General features: G+C 53.2%; 1 protein-coding gene across 5 annotated transcripts in view; it reads left to right on the top strand.

Moving 5' to 3' along the window:
* Window positions 1–627: 627 nt before the first annotated feature.
* The window catches only part of ATP2A3 (ATPase sarcoplasmic/endoplasmic reticulum Ca2+ transporting 3), a 60,062-nt gene continuing 40,919 nt past the window's right edge, over window positions 628–19,770 (top strand). For 3 of the 5 annotated variants that reach the window (XM_064468313.1, XM_064468312.1, XM_064468315.1), the window contains exon 1: window positions 628–895. In XM_064468313.1, the coding sequence (XP_064324383.1) occupies window positions 778–895 (118 nt within the window). In that variant the 5' untranslated portion in view covers window positions 628–777. Of the gene's footprint in view, window positions 896–14,871; window positions 14,899–19,770 lie in introns of those variants that run through there. The other 2 variants (XM_064468316.1, XM_064468317.1) reach the window with 2 other exon arrangements.

The raw sequence follows: 19,770 nt of genomic DNA, 5'->3' as shown, positions 1-19,770 counted from the left end.
CATTTCACGTTTCAAAAGACGAAGGCGGCGCAGCTCAGCTGCCTCTCTCGGGTACGGTGCATCGATGGGGCCAGTGCTGGTAGCGGGTTTAACAAGTGTCAGGCAGCGAGTCGTACTCCCAGGGCTCCCGCTGCCATCAGGCGCTGCCCCTGGCCCCGCCGAGGAACACGGACCCGGATTTGGTCTGCTTCCAGCGGGGCGGGAGGGTTGGGGCAAGCCCAGCTTCCAGCTGGAAGAGGGGTGATGGCGGGGACCCTCCCTCCCCGCACAGCCCACGCTCTGCCCGGGCAGGCCCTGAGCAACCCCCCTCCCCATATGTCCCAGCAGCTGAAGGCGCAACCAGCAAGCTGGGGCTGCTTCCCCTCCGGCCGGAGGATTTCCCTGGCCGCCAGCACCACTTCCGAGAAGTTTGGAAATCATTTTAAAGCTATTTTAAAGGCGGGAGGGGAAGAGGCGCGCGCGGAGGGGGCCAGCCTGGGCTGCCAGGGGGCGGGTGGGGAGCGCGGGGACCCCCCTCCCCGCCGCTGCGCTCCCCGGGGCTGCCCCGCGGGGGGGCGGCGCCGGGCGCGGCGGCCCCGGGGGAGGCGGGGGAAGCGGCGAGCAGGGCGGTACCGGCGGGAGGAGGCGGGCCCGGCGGCGGGGAGCCCCTTCCCGCGGCGGGCGGAGAGGTGCCGAGGCAGCGCCGTGCGAGCGGCGCCCCGTGTGCCCTCCGTGCACACCCCCCCCTCCCCGGCCCCCCGCCCCGAGCATCCCCCCGGGCCGGGCCGCCGCCGGGGCATGGAGGCGGCGCACAGCCTCCCGGTGCTCGACGTCCTCCGCCGCTTCGGTGTAACCGAGAGCTGCGGGCTCAGCCCGGAGCAGGTCCGCCGCAGCCGGGAGAAGTACGGCCCCAATGGTTAGTGCGGCGGGGCGCTGCCGGTGGGGACGGGAGGGGCTGGGGGACCTGGCGGGGGGGAGGGCGGGATGGGGCAGTGCTGGCGGGACCCCCGCATCCCACCGGGACCGGGACCGGGACCGGGACCGGGACCCCCGCATCCCACCGGGACCGGGACCGGGTGCTGCCCTGGGACCCCCCGGAGCATCCCCCCAGAGCCGTGGGGATTTCCCGCGGGACACCTGTTGATGAGGGGGATTAAGAGCTAATTACTGGGGTACGGGCGGCAATTAGCGGGGTGTTAATTCCTCTGGCGGAGCGCCTGAAGGCTGGGAGGGACACGGATATGTCGCCAGGAAAGAGAGGGGGAAGTTCCTCCGTTGCCTGTGGGTGAAAGAGGGAAGCCCCAAAATCGAGGTGAGGGTTGTTGCGGTGGGGGGGGGCCGCTCCCGGCTCACCGCAGCCCTGCCTGGGCGCGGGGTGCTGCTGCGGAAGAGGAGGGGGTGGCAGGGGGAGATGGGGTGACGGGACGTGCGCCGGCTGCGCTGCGCTGAGCCCGGGGAGCCCTCTTTGAGCAGCTGGGCATCTGCTTGGGTTGGCTGAGGGGGATTTTTAAACTCGTCTTTTAAATGCACTCGGTGCGTACGGGAGGGACTCGCTGGGTGCCTGAACTACCCGGGGAAACAGTGATTTTGATTGTTCAAGCTGTAGCTGTAGGTAGGTCGTTAACCCTGCATGCGGAAACAGGAGGGTTTTAGGGTGAGTTTACTCCGGTGCTTTGTAGTAGCAAGTCCTTTCTCGAAGTTGTGCAGGGAGATAAGCGTGTAAACTCCTTTTCTAGGTAGGAGCTTGTTGCATCTGCTTTTCACTTGATCCTCATGTATGAGGCTAAGGAAAGCTCGAGTGGATGCTGGCAGGGTTGCTCTCTGCATCTTTGCTCACGGGGAGGACTGTGCCTCCCCCAGACAAGCCGTGCGAGCAGCAGTCCCGTGTGCTGAGCTGTGCTCCGGGTCCCCCTTCCCGCCAGCGCTCCCCGCACTGGGCAGCTTCTGCTCCGTTCCCCGAGTCAGCGTGGCCAGGGATGGACTCGTGAGCTCTTACCACGGAGCATCCGCACCAGGCGTAAGCAACGGAGCGTCACACGTGCCCTGGTCTGACCCGATTTTGGAGGAGGGCAGCTGGGGACCCATCTGGTGAGCCCTCTGCTCTGGGGGCCTAAACACAGAACGCGTCCTTAACAAAGAGGTGTGCTGGTCTGGTTTCAAGGTATAATTGCTCCTAACGTTTCTGTGCCATCCCTCAACCCCAGGGGTACGTAGGGGTCATGGCCTGTACGGGTGGCCTCTACGTACAGTAGTGTGTCACCTACAGGCATCACTGGTGGCTTTAACCTCCTGTTTGCCCAGTGAATCATCACTGCTGAGTCAGGCACGTTGGCTGCTCGGTGCACTGGGCTCTCTGCCTTGAAAAGGTAGCTCAGACCTATGGTGTAGGTGCAAAGCAAAGAGTTAGTGGTGGCAATTACTTTGTCTTTTAGCTTTTTTTTTTTCCCCTCTTGCAAGCACTGGCTCTGGCTTGCCTCTCTCTATGGTTCCCATACAGTCCAGTGTTGGGTTTCTTGCAGGCTGTTGATTCGCAAGAGCTTCTTACTTTGGGATGTCCCGTGGCTTTTGCCTTCACAGCAGAGCTCTGCACCTCCTGTACAATACAGCTCACAGTGCTGTGCACAGACAGTGAGAGCAGTAACGTGAGCGGTCCAACTATCCATGAAAATGTGGTTGAAGATTTTTAAGAACTATGAAATTTTGCCATTTTTGTGCATTATTTATGTTTTTATTGTGGTGTGGATGAGATGTGGACAGGTTAGTACATCTGAAAATCATGCAGAATGGGAGCCTGTGTGGTTTGTTTGGATTTTTTTGTTTTGGTTGAAAACCTTGATATCAAGCAAATAGCCTTTTTCCAGCATGGCAAGAACTTGCAGGCTGTGCTGCGGCAGCAGGAGCCGACCTCCCCGACCGTGCTGGGGTACCCGTGGGTGCCCTGTTCCGGAGAGCTGCTGCGGGGAGCAGCGCGGGATGGTGAGAGGGGCTTGCACCAGAGCGCCGGTCTTGAAGATGGCCCATATTAAATTGCATTTTGATTTAGGCTTAAATTAAGCTCCAGCAGCGGAAGTGTGGGGCAGTTTTGTGACTTGCTTGAACTCACGCAAAAGGGGGAAGAAAATTCAAATCTTGCATGGCTTGAAGCGCAGAGCAGATCTGCAGCTCCAGCTAGTTTCACTTTTTGCACCCTCCTGTCTCACGTTCATTCACTTCCTTCTAAACCTGAAATCAAACTGCCAGTGTGGTCATGAATCACAATCTAAAATACATCATCTTTCTTAAAAACTGCCTCCCGACGTACTTCAGAGTGCTGCTGTCTGCTTTTTATTGTGTTGATGCATTTCAAAAATAGGAGCGGCAATGAGCTCCAGAGAAGCAGTGGCCATTGGCATGTTTTATATTAAAAAAATGTATATTTTTTTGGCGGGGGTATTATTTTGGAGCCTAAAATTGCTTTTTCAGTTCCAGTGCTCACATTTACATTTGCAGGAGGAAACAGAGAGCAATACTGATTATTTAATATCTCCAGTTCGTGGCTTGGCAGCCAGGCAGTGAGATATAGATTACTGGACTGGAAGAAGATATTTCTCCATTAGGAAGAGCTCTTGTTCTAGCTTCAGGTCTGTCATCAGCACTGTCGGCATGGCCATTTCATTTGCCAAGGAAACTGGAGAAGCCGCAGAACATTTAGGTCTCACCATGGCGATTTTCAAAAGGCTCCCGGATCTCCCAAGTCAATTCTAACTAATAAACACTTTGTGGTGCTCTGTGTGTGCTGGGCAGACGCTCCCCTACGCCCTCTCCCATCTGCCAGCACTGAGCTCCACAGGTTGCTTTCAGACCACAACACTTAAAAAATAAATATTAAACCAAAAAATGTGCATCTCTTAATTTATAATGGACTGAGCAGGAGGATGCAGGGGTGCAAACGTTTTCTTTCTAAATGTAAAACCAGGGGCACGATTTACCCTGAAATTATTTCAGTTTTGCCAAGGAATGACAGACATAAATGGGAGTTGCCCCGCGGACAGTCAAGTGATTTTCTGTTTTAAATATAGCTCTGATTTTGCTCTTCTAAATGGATTTCCATGTGTAAATGAGGATACATTTCAGGCAGGATATTGCCAGCATTAATGCATATGCATAATTTTATTTGCTTCATCAGTAACCTAAATGGACTGTGAATGTCAGCGGAGTCAAGTGCTCGGCTGTTTGCAGTATAGGGGCGTTTATCTCTTCTTGCATTTCATCTCTTCTGACTCCAAAGCAAAAGCCCCGCTGCTGTCTGCGGTTGGAAACAGCACTGGGCAGGATGAGACCCTGCCCGCCAGCCCTCCTCGGGGTTTCGCCCATCCCCTCCTTTACCCTCGCCACCGCTGGGGCTGACCCCCAGCACGCTACGCGATGCTCTTCAGAACCTCTCCCGCCTCACTGCAAGGCGCAACGATAACAGTGTTTACGTGATGGCTGGTTAAGTGTTACTCAAGGCAGCCTCAGCACTGGGCGAGCAGTGCTACAGCCTCTGCACCTCCGTAAGCTTTATTTCAGGATCTCGGAGCCCTTGTGTGTATTTTTGCGTGTGTGTGTGCCCGAGCCTGCTTGGGCAGGAGGAGGTGACATCCCCGGGCCCAAATCCAGCCTGTGATGCGTTGCCTCTATCCCCAAACCCACCAACGCTCATTCACGAGGAGCTTTCTGCTCTTCAGCACGAGCACGTGTCCAAGCCCCGGCTTTGCTAGAAGCAGAGGCAAAAACCACTGTTACATTATTTATTTCCATCCTTTTCCTAGCCTATACGCAGGGCTGCGTGTGCGTGTGTGTCCATCGGCACACGCGTGTGCAAGCACGCACCCCTGCGCGTACTCTAATTGCGGTGCGTTACTTGACGTGGGGCTCGCTGCCGGCAGCTGCTAACCAGCCAAGGTTGTGCTCCAACCGTCTCTTGAGGATTAAAAAAAAAAAAAAAAAACTAGAAATTTTATTTCATGCTGAAATATTTGAGATGCTGGTAAGGAGAGGAAAAGCAGCATTTTCTGACTCATCTAACTCTGCTCTCTGTTCCTCTGCGCATCGCCCACCTTTTCCACCCCCGAAACACACGCTTAACAGTCTGATTCATAAACATGCTACGTTTTTTTTTCCCTCCCTCTCCAAATCCTTTCCCTTAGGAGAAATGCTGAGGCATTGAAACCTTGTGAGCACCCTTCAAATTTGGGGAGAGACTACACAAAATTTTTCGAATTGGACAAGAGGAAACTTGGGATTTTCACCCCTGTGCCGTTCTCTGAGGTCACCCGCTTTCATGCCTACCTTTAAAAAAAATTATGACTGAAGAGCAACGTTCAGAAAAATTGATGTCTCCTCTTAATGTGCTGCAGGATCCAGGGAAGGAAAATTTCCAGGGCAAGGAGAGGCAGGGACTGTGCTGGGTGGGAAGAGATTTTGCGTGCAGGTCTCATGCGTACCCCTGGGGCTGGCCTCCCCTATTGCACAAGTGTTATTTCATTAATATTTTTATTTCATTGCTGGCTTTAAAGCTGGGGGTGGTGGAGCTGGTGCTATGAAACACTGATTTAGGAGGAGTCGAATGCACTGTGGATGCCTGGACGCCGGCTTGGGGTGCGCCGTTTCCAGGAAGGGGCTGGAAGGGGTCCTCCAAATACAGCAGGCTGATCCTCTTCCCCAGTATTTCAGGTGCCTATTTTGACCTTCCTCCCAGAGCGGAGAGTTTTTGGCCCACCTGGTGCAGTCCTCGCCGTCTCCATGTAGCTGTGTGGCTGCTCGCTCTTTGATTTTTCAGTGGTATTGGTCTTTCTGTGTGTTTTAAGCCTTCTCCAATTGCTAGATCTGACTTTAAGCTATTGAGTAGAATATCTATCGTCATCTTCCTCCAGGCTAAATCTCTGAAAAATACTATTGATATTTATGTTGCAAGTATGTTTGTTTTTGTTTTTTCTTTTTAAAGCTTCTCCTCAAAACCATTTTTTTCTTGAGTGAAAAGCACCACCTGATGCCTAGTGTTGCTTTTGCTTTCTTCCTATCAAGGAGAATTTTAATTTGAAAAGCATCCAAGTTGCTGCCTTTTCACTCTGTATTTGATCTCTTGCAAATGGGATGGTGTGAAAGCAGGAGGCTCCTGGCTGCTGCTAAATCACCCCTGTCCTGTGGGTCGGGTCGTCCTGGCACATCTTCAGCCCAGGCAGTGCTTCTGGCACGCGCCCCGGCGGGACGTCCTGCCCAGTGCCCAAAACTGCAGGTGCTGGTGTGAAGCAGGGCTGAGCACGGGTGACTTCAGGCAACTTAAAGCAGATGGCTGTTGTTTTCTGGTGGTGGTAGCCACCCTGTGCAGCACTGGAGAGCTACAGCAAGGAGGGATGCACAAACCCCACCCCGAGAGCAGTGTTCCCATTGCCCTTGGGCAATCTGCAGCGGGGATCTGAACTGGTTATCAAAAGGCATCAGAAACCTGGTGGGGCTGCACACCACCCTGAGATACTTTCATTCTCCTGGTCCTGAAAAATGAGATGATGTGATGCGTTTTCATATTTCCAAACTTCCGGAGGAGCCAGCTTTGATTTTTCTCCTAGGTGCAGCATTTGCAGAGTCGGTTGGGATGCTGGTGCCCCTCCAACATGTTAAGGTTATTCTTTGTAAACCATGAGCCAGATGTCGAGTGTTTGCATCCTGTGCCTCTCTCCCAGCTAGCCCAGTCCCGCTCCTGGAGAAGGGGCTCCTCCCTGCGAGCATCACTGTGTCCAGGCTAGCCACAAAGTCCTTCTCATGGCTCCTTGAGCTCACCTGGCGGGTCAGTGGATGCCCCATCCCCATTAATGTTTCCAGGGCTATTAAAAGGAGTATTAAGAAGTTACGAGCACCACCTGAGCTGTACTCCATGGGGAATTAGGGCAGTAAAAGCAGAATGGCAAACCTCTTTCGGCGGGTCAGGCTGGGTGTCTGGGTGCTGGCATTGCGCAGGGATGTTCTAAAGCTCCTATTTATTTTTCTCCCCTGGGGAAAGCCTGTTAGGGCGCTTGGGCGGCCCCGGCACGCGGGGCAGTGCTCCCCGCCCGGCGCATTGGCTCGATCCGCTAATCACAACCAGTGGTGGTGTGAAGAGGAGGACGTTGTCTCCAGGGCTGGCTGGTTTGATGTGGGTTAGTTCAGTAACCGGCTGGCAGAGTGGTCTGGAGGGGGAGGCGCTTGGGAGCGGGATGGGGACCAGGAGCCAAGCCGCTGGGCTGATGTTTTCCGGGAGCGTTGCTGGTGCTCGTCGTCTCAATTACACGGTGGAAGCATTAAGGCAGGCTGTGATTATCAGGAGAGGGATGGGGTTTTCTGCTTGCCTTTTTTATCTTGCCTTTCTTTTTTATTTTTTTTCCCCTCTTTTTCCCTCCCGTTCCCCTGGTTCTCACGTAGCATTCATGGAGGACCTCCCTTTGCATCTTAGATGGGCTGAAGGCAACGAGGGCAGTCTCTCCTGGTTAGCTGGTACACCTTGGGCAGGAGAAACAGCTGATGCTGGGGATGGTGGGAGGACTGGGGAAGGTGGGAGGGATAGAGGAGAGGGGGCCACAGCCACTGTGGGTGGGCTGGGTGGGCAGGCAGCAGCAGGGCAGAGCTGTCTGGGGCTCAGTCCAACCTGGTGCAGTATTAATACCCAGCAAAACTGAGAAAGCACCAACCCCCCATCCCACCTCCACTTATTACTGTGCATCTGATTTTTTTTTTTTTTCCCTGGTATTGTGACTCATGATCATTTTTTATATCTCAGTGTTGGTAGTATTGGAGGTAGAAAGTATAACAGTAACCTATATTAAAAAAAAATTACCGACTGCCTGGTTGAGCTGCTGTCTGTACCAATTACCTTGCTGGAAAACAGGTAGCAGAGATCTGGGCTAGAAGTGTAGAAATGTTGAAGAACCAGAGCCAAAAAGCAATAGAGAAAATTGTGGTTACTTGAGTATTTCCATGACGTGAGCGTGCGCCAGAGGCTCCTCCGTGGGCGGTTAACCCCTCACAGGCAGGGCTGCAGGCAGCTGCCTGCTCCGCCAGCGTCTGAGCAATGACCGCGCGGGCGGTGATGAGCAATGCTGGGACAGGAGACTTGTTATTCCTGCTAGGATTAACACAATTAACGCTAATGGGTCTTTTCCGAGGTGGGTGATTTACCGGAGTTGAGCCAGTCATCTTGTGAAAGGAAGGTCAGATTTGAGTCCAAAGTGGTGCTCTTTTGAAAAGAAGTTGAATTAATCCTTGCTAGCAACTAACCTCATGTGTATAACTAGTATTTGCTAGTTTTTTTGTGGGAACCTCCCAGGTTTTGAGGTTTGGCTGCTCATTATCACTGTAACAGCCTTTTCTCTTTCTCACCCGCAGAGGTGGTAAGTCTGGGGTCAGGCTGTGTTTTGGTAGCAGCCCCGTCTACCTCCGGGGACGGGGTCCGTGCCCATGTGCCGCCTGGTCCAACACGTTCTCAGGCATCAGGCTTCTTCAGGGCACGCAATGGCATCTCTCTGTGGCTCGTGGTGGCTGAAATCTGAAATTTTGTACCTCTTTTTGAAGTCTAGACCTATAGTACGCCTAAATGTAGTGTCTCCGCTCTGATCATCAAAATTCTCCTAAACTTTAAATGTTCAGCAACCTTCTGGATATACTGATGGAGGTCCTGGCTTTGTCACCTGTGCTCCCACATGAAGCCACTTGAGATTATTTATATATGTGTATATATAATCACCCATTTGAGATTACATATATATCTATATACACCATTTGAGATTTTTATATATATATATATATATATGTAATACCCCCCTCCCCCCCCCCCCCCCCCCCAACATTTGCAAGTCACTGTGGGACATCATTGGATAAAAGGTCCCTTTATGGAGAGGAAGCAAAAACCAGACAATAATAAGCTATTTCTTCCCTGTCAAGAGCTAACAGGTCTGAGCCCGTCTCGGGCTCTGCAGGGCTGAAGGGTGAAGGCACCTGAGGATGAGGGACACCGCGCTGATGGCCCAGCCTGGCCCCGTGGCAGGGTCACCGTCAGCATCAGAGGTGTGATGTTCTGGGGAGGAAATCCGCTTCTTGCTCTTGCGTGTCCCCTGTGCCCCTGGGTTCCGGTCCACAGTATTTTTGTTTTGGGTGTTTCCTGCTATTTAGCCACTACGTGTATTTTAAACGAGCGGTCGGGGGGAGGCGGGGAAGGGATGCGAGTTAATTCAGGCCGACGGGCAGGGTTGTGTCGGGCGGCTGCAGGAGCGGTGGGGGGCGCGGTGCCAGGGACAGCCCTGGCACTGATGGGTTTTGCTCCATCCTGGTAAAACCACCTCCAGCGCATCCGTGAGGCTCCCAAAGCCACCGGCCGTGGCCATACCGCTCCCATAAGCGGGGTGGGAAAGTTGTCCCTTATGCTGGGAGCCAGTCCATGCCCTCCTGAGGGGATGGAAGGCCAAAATCCTTGGGCGTGTTTGGTTTGATTTGTTTCTTTCTTCTCCACTCATTGGGGAAAATCCTTGGGGTCCTTGCAGAGCCGCCCTCTGAGCAAATGCAAGGGCTGTGTTCTGTATGTTATATATTTGCTTTATTATGTGTGGTTTTGTTTTTTTTCTTCTGGTTTGGAAACAGTTTTTCTTGCATTTGTTACTGGTCAAAATCAGCTATTTTTTGGGAAGGATGAGTGGGTGGGGGAGATTCTCTCTTCTGCTTCCTTCGCCATGGGGAGCAAAAGCACAGAGATCCTTGAGGAGGAACTCAATTAGCTGAGCAGTGACTCTGGCCCCTCCAGCAGCAGGTGATGGCCAAATCTCCAGGGATTTGCCCTGTAAGACATCGGCTTAGCTGGATTTTGCCGAGCAGGCAGCACCCGTCCCTGGGAGTTGGGCAGCTGAGGTCAGGATAACCCGTCATTTACCTGCCTGTTTCTACTTTCTTTTTTCATTTTGCGACCTCCAAGTCGACAGACAGTCTAAAATAAGGAAAATGTGGGGAATGAGTGGAGAAATAAAAATAAAAAAGGCCAGCTCAGCAGTGCGGGGTGGGAGGGGGGAAGCGATGGAGCTGTGTCCCTGGCCCTCCCGCTCCGGCCACTGCAGAGGGTTCCCCTGGGAACACCGTGTCCCTTGGGTTTTTGATGGTTTTCTGTGCTTTTGCATGATTTGGAGATGAGGGACCCTCTGTCGCCTTCAGATAAATGGAAAGCCCATCAGAGGGGCAGTAGGGTTTTGGCCTGCTCCCCTCCGGAGGGGAGTCCTGCAGTGACCCGGGAGGAGATGGGGCTGCTCTGCAGTGCTGGCTCAGGCCTGTTTGGGGCTCCTCTTTTTATTGATAAAAGCCCAATTCAAATTATTCTTCCCTTTTCACCCTTTTTGACATAAACATATATAGGTATCTATGTATATATACATATATAAATATAAAATATTCTATCCATATACAAAAATGTATATAGGTATCATGTATATGTACAAATATGTATTTCATCCTTATACACGAACATATGTAGGTATGTATGTATATATACCTATATATATTAAAACTATTTCATTCTTATAGACACGCAGACAGATATTATACATAGTTGGAAGGAGATTACGGAAAAAGCCTAGATGGGACTCATGTTTCCAGGGATCTCTGAGTAACTCACTCCAGGAAAGGAACTGCTTCAGCTACAGAGAGATGTGTGATCCCCAGAGAGTTCATCCATGAAAAGTATTAATTGTCCAACTAGCCCCTTTTCCCCATCCAGAAGAACAGATCTTTTCTATCCTACAGAAATTTTTTTCTTCTGATATAATCTAAACTAAGGGCAGTGTACACTTCATTTTCCATGAAAACCCATCCAAGAGGATTGCTGAAAATAGATCGTGCTCTGAGAACAGATACCAGAAAAAGCAAGTGTGTGTGTGTGGGGAGCCAGGTCAGCCAGGGCAAGAAGTTCCATAAAAAAAAAAAATTCATAATAATAATCTCAGTTTGAGTTAATTGAGTTGAAAATCAGCTCACCAGCACCCATGTGGGTCGGGGCAGAGGATGTACCGCCCCGCAGATACACTAGCTGCTTTTTATCGGGCTGATTTTATTTACTGGCAGATGGGAGATGGGTTGAGATGTGCTAGTCAAACTTTGAATTTCAAAGGTTTGCCGTGGCAGAGGCATTTCCTCCAGAAAACAAGCAGATAATAATAATAAAAAAATCCAAGCCCCAACCCGCTCCAGAGCTCTGCGCTTTTGGGATGGCGTCGGCTCACTTTGGCCCCGAGCTTGGGGCAGCTTCTCCTTCCAACCCGGCGTGCAAAGCTCAGGTTTTCCTGACCCATAAATACCCAGCCCAGCTCAGGCACTGAGGCTCAGCTACAGGTGGCAGCAGGATCGACTGAATTATCGACTGAAACCCCAGCTTTTGGAGTAGAGAGAGCGAGCAGCTTCTCCGTCTTGGCAAGGAAGGGGAGAAAATGCCGCTTGGATTTAAAAGCGATACCTTGTGGGTTTTTTTCTTTTTTTTTTCCTTTCTTAATTGAGGTTACTGATTTGGGCCTATGCTTTTTGGGGGGTTCATCTTGCAAACTCCTGTGGGACAGCTCTTACAAGCGTCCCAGGAGTTGGGTCCACACGGTGGCAATTCAACCCCAAACCTGCCAAGTGCAAGATGTCGAGCAAAAAAAAGCGGCGAAGCAAATTAATTGCTGTGCCGTGCCACGAGTGCTGCAGAGTGAGCCCCTTGTTAGGGGAAAGGGAGGATGGTTTATGTTGTTTTGTGCCGGCAGGTTAACGCGGGAGGTGGGGTGGGATGTCAAAGTGCTTCCCCTCCCGCTGAGGGTAGGGTCCGGGATGGGAGGGTTTGGTGTCGCACACTGAGGTGGGCACCCTGCAGTGGGGAAAAAGCTGGGGTTATGCCGGGGAGGAAGGTAACCCCTCCCCTGCCTGCCTTCCCCTGCAGATACCGAGTGCTTTAATGCCGAGAGCCCCTGGACCGGCTGGTCCCTGAGCCCCACAGAGCAGTGGGAGAAACGTCCCCTGAGCAGGGATGCTGCCGGGGGATGCACCTGAGCTGCTTGGCGGTGCTGGATGCAGCAACCAGGAGCCACCCACATTTTCTACAGCACTTGGCTAGTGGAATACTTCAGTTACATTTATTAGTATTTATTATTTACTATTATTACTTATTAATTTTTATTACTATCTTATTAATTACTTATAATTATTAATTACTATTTATTTTATTGCTTTATTTTGCATACTAAGCAAGTGTGATGTCCTCAGTGGTTGCTTACAGCCTTACAAAAACCAAAGATGCTCAGCCCAGTGTAAACACTCACCAGATCCTTGGGGTGGCAAGTTTGGGGGATGCTATTCCCCCCACCGAGCCACAGCAGCCTTTTGCTTTGTGCTGAGCAGCATCTGTCCTCTAGGAGCAAACACATTCTATTTTGAAAATGCATCCTAGTCTCATTTTCTTACCTGCCTTTCAGCCCCAATATCCATTTTTTTCTTTTTTTTTTCTTTTTTTTTTTTAGGGAAGGGGAAAAAAAACCCAAACACAGTTCCACTTTGCTCTTCCCCAGGTCTTGTAGAATTCAGCTGAAAGGTACAACCCAGTTTTCGGTGCTGAAATTCCTCCCAGGGGACATTTGAAGCCTGCTGGGGCCATGCATGTTTTTCCAGGGCCAGGCAGGGATGGGTGGCTGGGGTGACCCGGCAGCGTGGGGCATCGCCAGGGCTCCTGGCACCACCAATCCGCGGTTTGGTTTCCTAAACCATTCTCCGGCACTGCCAGGAAAATGTTATCACATTTTCTGTCGCCGGGTGTCGAAGTTGCTGCGAGTGGCCTATTTGTGGTGGTCTGTCATGGGTTACAAATTCACCATAGCATTTTCCTCTGGCCTGGATGGTGCTTTTGTGCCACCATGTTGGGTCAGAGGGGGTTTGGCATCTGGGCATCGTGGTCGTGATGCGGGGGGGAGCCGAAAGCCGAGCGGCCGAGGGCAGGAAGCTCCAGCGGAGCCCTAAAGGGTGAAAAACCATTGCTGGGCAAAAATCCCCTATTTATTTCACAGTAACCACTGTGGTGTCAATAGGAAATTAGCTGAAAAAATAGTTTTAGAGCAAAAAAGGAGGAAATAAGATGATATCTGTAAGGTGCGAGAAGAGGATATACTGATATTGCGGCGTGCCCTTTGGGTTGGGGTTGTGGCAATTCTGGCAGAAGTTTCCCAAAAGCAGCAGAGTCTCTCCCTCGCTTTTCCCTGAGATTATGGAAAGGGTCTGCTCAAAGCAGGGATAAGGAGAAGCTAAAAAAATCCTCAACACAACCCCAAAACTAAAATAAGCCACCCCAGCTTAAGCTTTATTTTATTTAAGCTCCTGTGGTGGTGGTTGTTTTTTTTTTTTTTCTTTTTCCAAAACCTGTTACTATTTAAACACAGATTTTTAGCTTTTCCACCCGGGAGCCAGAGCTGGAAATTCTTTCCACTGCGTTGGTGCAGGAGGGAACAAACCACTGCTTTTAGTTTGCTCAAATAATCCATCCCAGGCTGGAGCTGTGGGTTTCCTCTGCCCCGCTCCCTCCCACTCCCAAAGCGAGCCCAGGGATCCGCTGTGGGTTCCAGTGGGGACAGGGGTGGGGGGACAAGGCCACCACTCACATCCCTGTTTTCCCAGGGTTTTTCCCTGTGTTTCTCCAAGACTTTATTCTTGCAAACGCCATGTGGGTACCAGAGCTGCAAGCCTAGCTGGTAGCTCATTTTTGGGGGCAAAACGGGTGAAATCTTCTCCCCTTATTTTCATAGCATGAAGAAAAGCTGGGTTATCAACAGGGAAGCAATTTGCTTCTTGCCGTGGCACAGGAGGAGGATGCTTGGCGCTGGGACCCCCCGCACCGCGGCGGAGGGAAGCTTGAGCTATCCAACATTTTGGGGATGAGCTGTTTCCAAGAATAAAGGAAGTTTGGAGTGGGATGGGCAGGTTTTTTCCATATTTGTTTTACTCAGCTCCTTGGACCATCGGCCCAGTGCCACGCTCCCAACTCCATCCCTGGTTCTCTCCCCCCGGGCAGCAGGACGCGGTGGTGGCGGCTTATCCTTCAGCACGGGGACGTGCTGATTTTCCGGGGGAAAAGGAGGTATGGCAGGCCTGGGTTGCACAGTGTTTTGCTGCCATTGAGGAGCATATCCGGGATAATGGTGTTTCCTATTCCCTGACCTGCAGAGATAAGCTTATCTGGCCAGAAAGGGGACAGATGAACCTTTCAGCTTCTCCCCTCCAACCACAACTGGGGGCTGTGGGTGCCCGAATGCACCCGTTCTCCCCTGGGACCCTGTCGCCATCCTGGAGGGATGGTGGTGTTGGGCTGGGCCCAATACCGATGGGTTTGGAAGAGCAGCGTGAGGGTAGGACGAGCAGTTGGTCCAGAGCCCTGACTGCCACGGGAAGCCCTGCAACCCAAACCAGAAATTTTGGGGGCTGATTTTATTGCCAGCCACTTACGGTGTCCAGGTGCCAGCCAGAATACCTGCTGGATCATTTCACCCTAAAGCACCACCTGGAAAACAGCGAGGACGTTTCTGCTCCTTAAACCTCTGCTAACCATCCGCATGTGCTGCCCTGCCAGCCCTTGCCCACCCCGGGCTGCTGCCATCCCCAGTGCTTCCTCTGGCCCCAAATTTGCTGATTTTTGGGGCTGTGGGTCCCCCGGCCAGGAGGGGCAAAGGGCTTTTGCAAACATGGGGCAGAGCTCGAGCAGGGACGAGCCCTGGGGAGTTACAGGAACAACAAACCGCCGGTGTTTGCCATGGGATTGGGGGCTGTATCTCGTTCCTTTTATCTTCCTGCCACGTTTTGAAGCAGCCCTGAGCGAGCGGCTGTCGCCGGCAGCCAGCGTAACCAAAACCTGCCTGGCGCGCAGGAAGAAGCAGCTGCGAGGCGGTAAGCAAATAAGGTGATGGGGGCCGGAGGTGCTTCCCCCACCCATGGCATGCCAGGGCCGCTGCCGCCTTCACTCGGGACGGAAGGACATGGGAGGACAAGCAGCTGTGGCTTTGGGCCTGGCTCCTTGGGGATGATGGAGGGCACGGGGAGGAGCCCACCCCTGGGAGTGGGTCGCGGTGCAAAGCAGAGCTCAGTCCCAGCACGAGGATGGGGATGTTCCCAGTGCCGCGCCTGCACCCGCAAGGTGCTTTTCAAGGCACGGTTAATTGCTGTTTCCCCTGGGTGGCGGGCGCTCGGTGCAGCCGGAGGCGCCGGTTGCCGCAGCCCGGCGGGCTCGCACGCCTGCCGCAGCTGCACCCGCCCGCGGGCGCGATTTCCGTGCGTGGGCGGTTGGGGCGTGCAAGCTGCCGCTCTGCCGGCCTGCCCTCGCCTTCGCCCCGGCCCCTCTTGCTGCGGCCGGGGCCGGTGAGCCCCCCCTGCGATGGGGCTGCCCCGCCGCGGTTCGAGCGCGTGGCTGCGGGCGGATTTACACTATGGGGCTTTTTAGTAAAGGGCTAGTTCAGTTCGGTGGCGGCCTTATCTCCCCGTCTTGCTGCAATAGGACATGGTGCCCGTGGGTCCAGCCTCCCCTCCAGCCAGGCTGGGCTCCAGCAGGCAAAGCGGAGCCAGGGCAGGTACAGGTGGCACCTTGGCTGAAGCCCGGCTTCTTCTCAAGAAGCTGAAGCAACCTCAGAAAGTCCCTTTAACTGCACCCTGAAGGTCCTGCTCTTCACGGGCCGTGTCCTGCCCCGGTGTGTGGTTGGAGCCTGGGCGAGAGGTGAGGTGCAGGACAGCCTTCAGGGGTGCAGCAGCGGTCAGGAAGCTCAGGCGTGAAGCTGCATGTAAAAGCAAAGATGTGTGGGTTAATTTAAGTAATACAAAGTCGAGGCATGTAGATAACTACGCTTTGTCCTCTGTGAACATCGGCTAGCATTAGCACCTTTAGGCTTTGAGTGTTTGTCATCCCAGATAACGCTAAAACACCGGGGGTTAGTTTGCAAACACTGGGTTTTTTACACTCCTGCAGCTCAAGTGCAACTGTGGCAAGGCTTCATGCCTTCATTCCCAGGCGGGATTTACACCAAGCAGGTGATGGGCTGAGCTTGCTTTCAAACCACCCGGCAAAGCCTTTCCTGGTTGTGCAATCCGGCAGTTTTGCGGAGTGCTGGGGATGCGCAGCGGTGCCGGCTGTCACCGGGGGTGAAGCAGAGCAGACTTCCCTCCGGGATGGGATCCTTCCAGCGCAGCCAGCCCTGGGAAAGGCAGCCAGTTAAAATAACAATTTATGCTGCCCGGTGTCTTGCGGGATGGTGGAAGGATCCCAGAGCAGCCCTGCCTGGGTTTCTGCTTTGTGTCACAGGAGGGGGGGGCTGCTCTCCCTGCTGGGGGTATTTTAGGGTTTTTCTTACTCTTTTCACTGCTTTTTTGGGCCCTTTTTCCTGCCTGTTGGCAAAGTCTGGGAATCGGATGCGTCCCTTGTTTTGCCCATCCATTTCCCTTTCCTTGCATACGGAAAAAGAAATTAAAGGCAGGAAAAAAAAAAAAAGAGTTTACAATATAGAATTATGGCTTAAAGCCCAGGCATGATGCTCGCCATGATCCCCCGCAGTGGGCACCGTGCTGTTACCCTCCCTGCATCACTTGGTGTCAGAAGTGTTTCCCATAAGGGAAATCTGATTTTATTCTAGGGAAACTCCTGAAACGGTGGGGAAAATGGTATTTCAGTGATCACCTTGCAAGATGTTTGCTGTTGTGGGTCGCACGCTGGGCCTGAGTGTGCACCAGGGTTTGCTTTGCCATGCGCTGGCCTGGGAGAGTGTCGCCTCATGCCTCAGTTTCCCCCAAAGCATAGTGGGGAGCGATACCTCAGTGCATGGTAAAAAACGCCAGCTGCTGTGGGGCTGTGCCGCTCTGGGGGTTTTTGATCCTGTTACAGCAGGAGAAAGTCAAACGTTGCCTTAAAGCGACCCCAGTGCCACCCTGCCACGTTTTATTTGTTTGCTTTGGCCTGGAAAGCAGGGCAGGGTCTCCTTGGGGACACGAAGGCTGTCGCAGAGTCCCGGGGTGGCAGCCTGTACCCATGCCGCCTTGCTCGTGGGTGGCACCCATGTTTATTTGCCTTTTCATCACCCGATTACCGTGCCCTGCCATGTTGCAGGCGCCAGCCCGTGGGCTGCCGGTCCTGTTTGAGTTGGCAGGAGCTGGAGATCAACCTCCAGCTAAAACAGCCCAACGCCAGCCCCACATCTGCCCAGGGTGGCCAGGCTGGTTGCATGCCCTTAGAGCATCTCGTATCAATATTTTGTGGTGGAGCCAGGACTGCCTGCCCTGCTCAACAACGCAGAGGAGGGCATGCTCCTCTGCCGGTGGGAATGGTCCTGTTACCTCCAGGGGCTGCCACCAGGCACCCATCACCCTCTACTTTCTTCACTGTGCCCTCCAAATCTGCGGTGCAGAGGAGCAGGAGCAGAGAAATTGCAGATACGCTTCCGCAAGCTGCAGGTCCCACACGGGGACTGCTCACCTTGGGAAACCTGAAAATTTATGGTGCAAGTGGGTGGCCCCGTTTTGGGACACTTTGAGCAACCACTGTCATTTTCTGTCCTTGGTAATGTTATTGCATTTGTCTTCTGGGCATATTGGGGAGCTTGGGCACAGAGCAGGACCTCTGTGCTGAGCTCTGAGCCACCAACGGAAGAAAGGGGCTATTCAGGTGCCAGCCGGGAGTTTCCATTTCAGCCTGTCTGCGCTCACTGTGTTGTCCCGAGGGAACTGCAGATTCGGACTCTTGCTGGTTCCCTGCCGCCACGGTGGGTTTCCCGGCTGGCTGGGTCATGGCAGTGCCGCAGCTCGGCAGAGCGGTGCCAGCTCTGCTGCCCTGCCTGGTGCCACAGGGCCGACTCACATAAAACTTAGTTTTCGGTGAGTGGCAAACCCTCTTATTTCTAGTGAGACTTTGGAAGTGAGAGGGGAAGGCTCCAACCCCAAAATATTCCGGTTTCTGGTGGCTTTGATTGATCCAGACCCAATAATGTGAGTTTATTGTGACTTTCTGCCCTTTTTCTTTGGGTATTTGGTGCAAAATGCGTGCTGAGCTGCCACGTGAAGGGCTGTGGAAGGAGTCACTGATGGCAGGGGAGGTGCTTGGTTCTCGGGATACTAAAAATTGGGCTTTTTGGGGAGGTGCCTGCAGCAGCGTTGCTAATGTTTGGGGTTTGGTGACAGCAATGGCATAGTGTCTCTCTGCTACCAGTGGTATTTCGGCTGGCCGCCCCGCTGCACGAGTTTCCTTCTGAGTTCACGGAAACCCATTTTCATGCTTTAATGAAGAGCTCATGCAAAGTCCCCGCTCTGCAAACGGAATCGCTGCAGCTCTTCGTGCAAACGCCACGCAGGAGAAGCTCTAAGAGGACCGTGGTGTTTCGGGTGGCTGCTCGGGGTGGAAAGTCACCCCTGGGCACCCCAGCAGAGCCAAGACCTGTGGAAGCCCCAGCTGCCTCCCTCGGGGCACCCCGCCTGCCCCCAGCCCTCTCACCTTGCACGTTCACACCCTTAAAATGGAGCCTGGATGGAAATAGCAGCAGCAGATCTCTTCTACTTTTAATTTGGTGGCTCTCTGGGCCGGGGAGAGGAAGCCGGGGGTGGAGAGGAGCTGGCTGCAAAAGGGAGAAGAGCCACTTTCCTTCTGACACTCTCTGCAGAGTGATTCGAAACATTGAAGGCACTCCAAGATTATTTTTATTTTTTTTGCTATAGGAGTAATTATAGGCGTTACGTGCTGGTCTGTCTGCTCCTTGTGATGGCAGAGGATTGGAGCAGCCTTATCTAGGAGGGACATGGGTTTAAAACAACCCATAGTAAGTGTCTCTGTAAACACTGAGGAGCTGATGCAGGTTGAAGCATAAACACGTTCAGGCTTCTTGTTTTCACCGGTTTGTTCAGTGAAGGTGGGTTTGGTTTTGGTTTGGTTTTCTTTTTATTTTTTCTCTGAATGAAAATAGATGATGGAAAACAGCCGAGCCAGTTTCGCTTCCTGCTCTTTCTCAGGGCTCCATGCTGGGGGTGCTTCAGAGACAACCCCGTGTTTGGTCCAGCAATGGGCCATCAAGTGTGTCTACCTTGGGTCACTTCCTCTTGAACTTCAGCCAGTCCTTTATTCCCTCCCAGAAATGCAAGAAGTTGGAGGAACATCTTGTTTTATTATCACCGCGTGGAGCGCAGAAGTAGGTGGCAGACAGCAGAGGCTTTGGGACAGCTCTTTGGGAGGTTTCTGCCTGAATTTTTCCCGGTTTGGGATTGGGGGGTTCCTGTCCGGTCCCCTCCTGCCCCGGAGCGCCAAAGGATGGAGGCAGTGGATTTCCTGCCCTGGTGCTGTGTCACCTCAGTGCTGGTACCCCGCGGTCCCTTGCAGCGCTGTGCAATTCCTTTGAGCCACCGGCACACCCCTCCCGAGGGTTTGCTGCTGCATGGCGCCGGCATTGGTTTCTCCATCTCCAGCAAGTTCTGCTGTGTTCAGTGAATCCTGGATTTCCTTCTCCGTTGGACAGCTGCGATGTCCGTTTTTCCCCACCTTGGGGCAGCTGGTGGAGGGTTTGGTCTGGCTGCCAGCTCCCCTGGGAGCTGCTCTGCAGGCAGCCAAAAGATTCACCCCAAATGCAGGGACAGCGGGTGCAGACAGAGACACCCACCCATGCCAGCACCCAAAACCGAAGGGGGGAGCTCACTCCTGAGCCATCCCTGGGTGCCAAACCTTGCCCGCAGCAGGGCCAGCGCATCCATTGCTGCCCGGGTGAGGAAGCAGAAGTGATGCCCTTGGTGGGTACTGGGGTT

This window comes from Phalacrocorax carbo, chromosome 17 (assembly GCF_963921805.1).
Source record: "Phalacrocorax carbo chromosome 17, bPhaCar2.1, whole genome shotgun sequence".
Classification (NCBI taxonomy): domain Eukaryota; kingdom Metazoa; phylum Chordata; class Aves; order Suliformes; family Phalacrocoracidae; genus Phalacrocorax; species Phalacrocorax carbo.
This window is presented reverse-complemented; position numbering and strand designations above follow the sequence as displayed.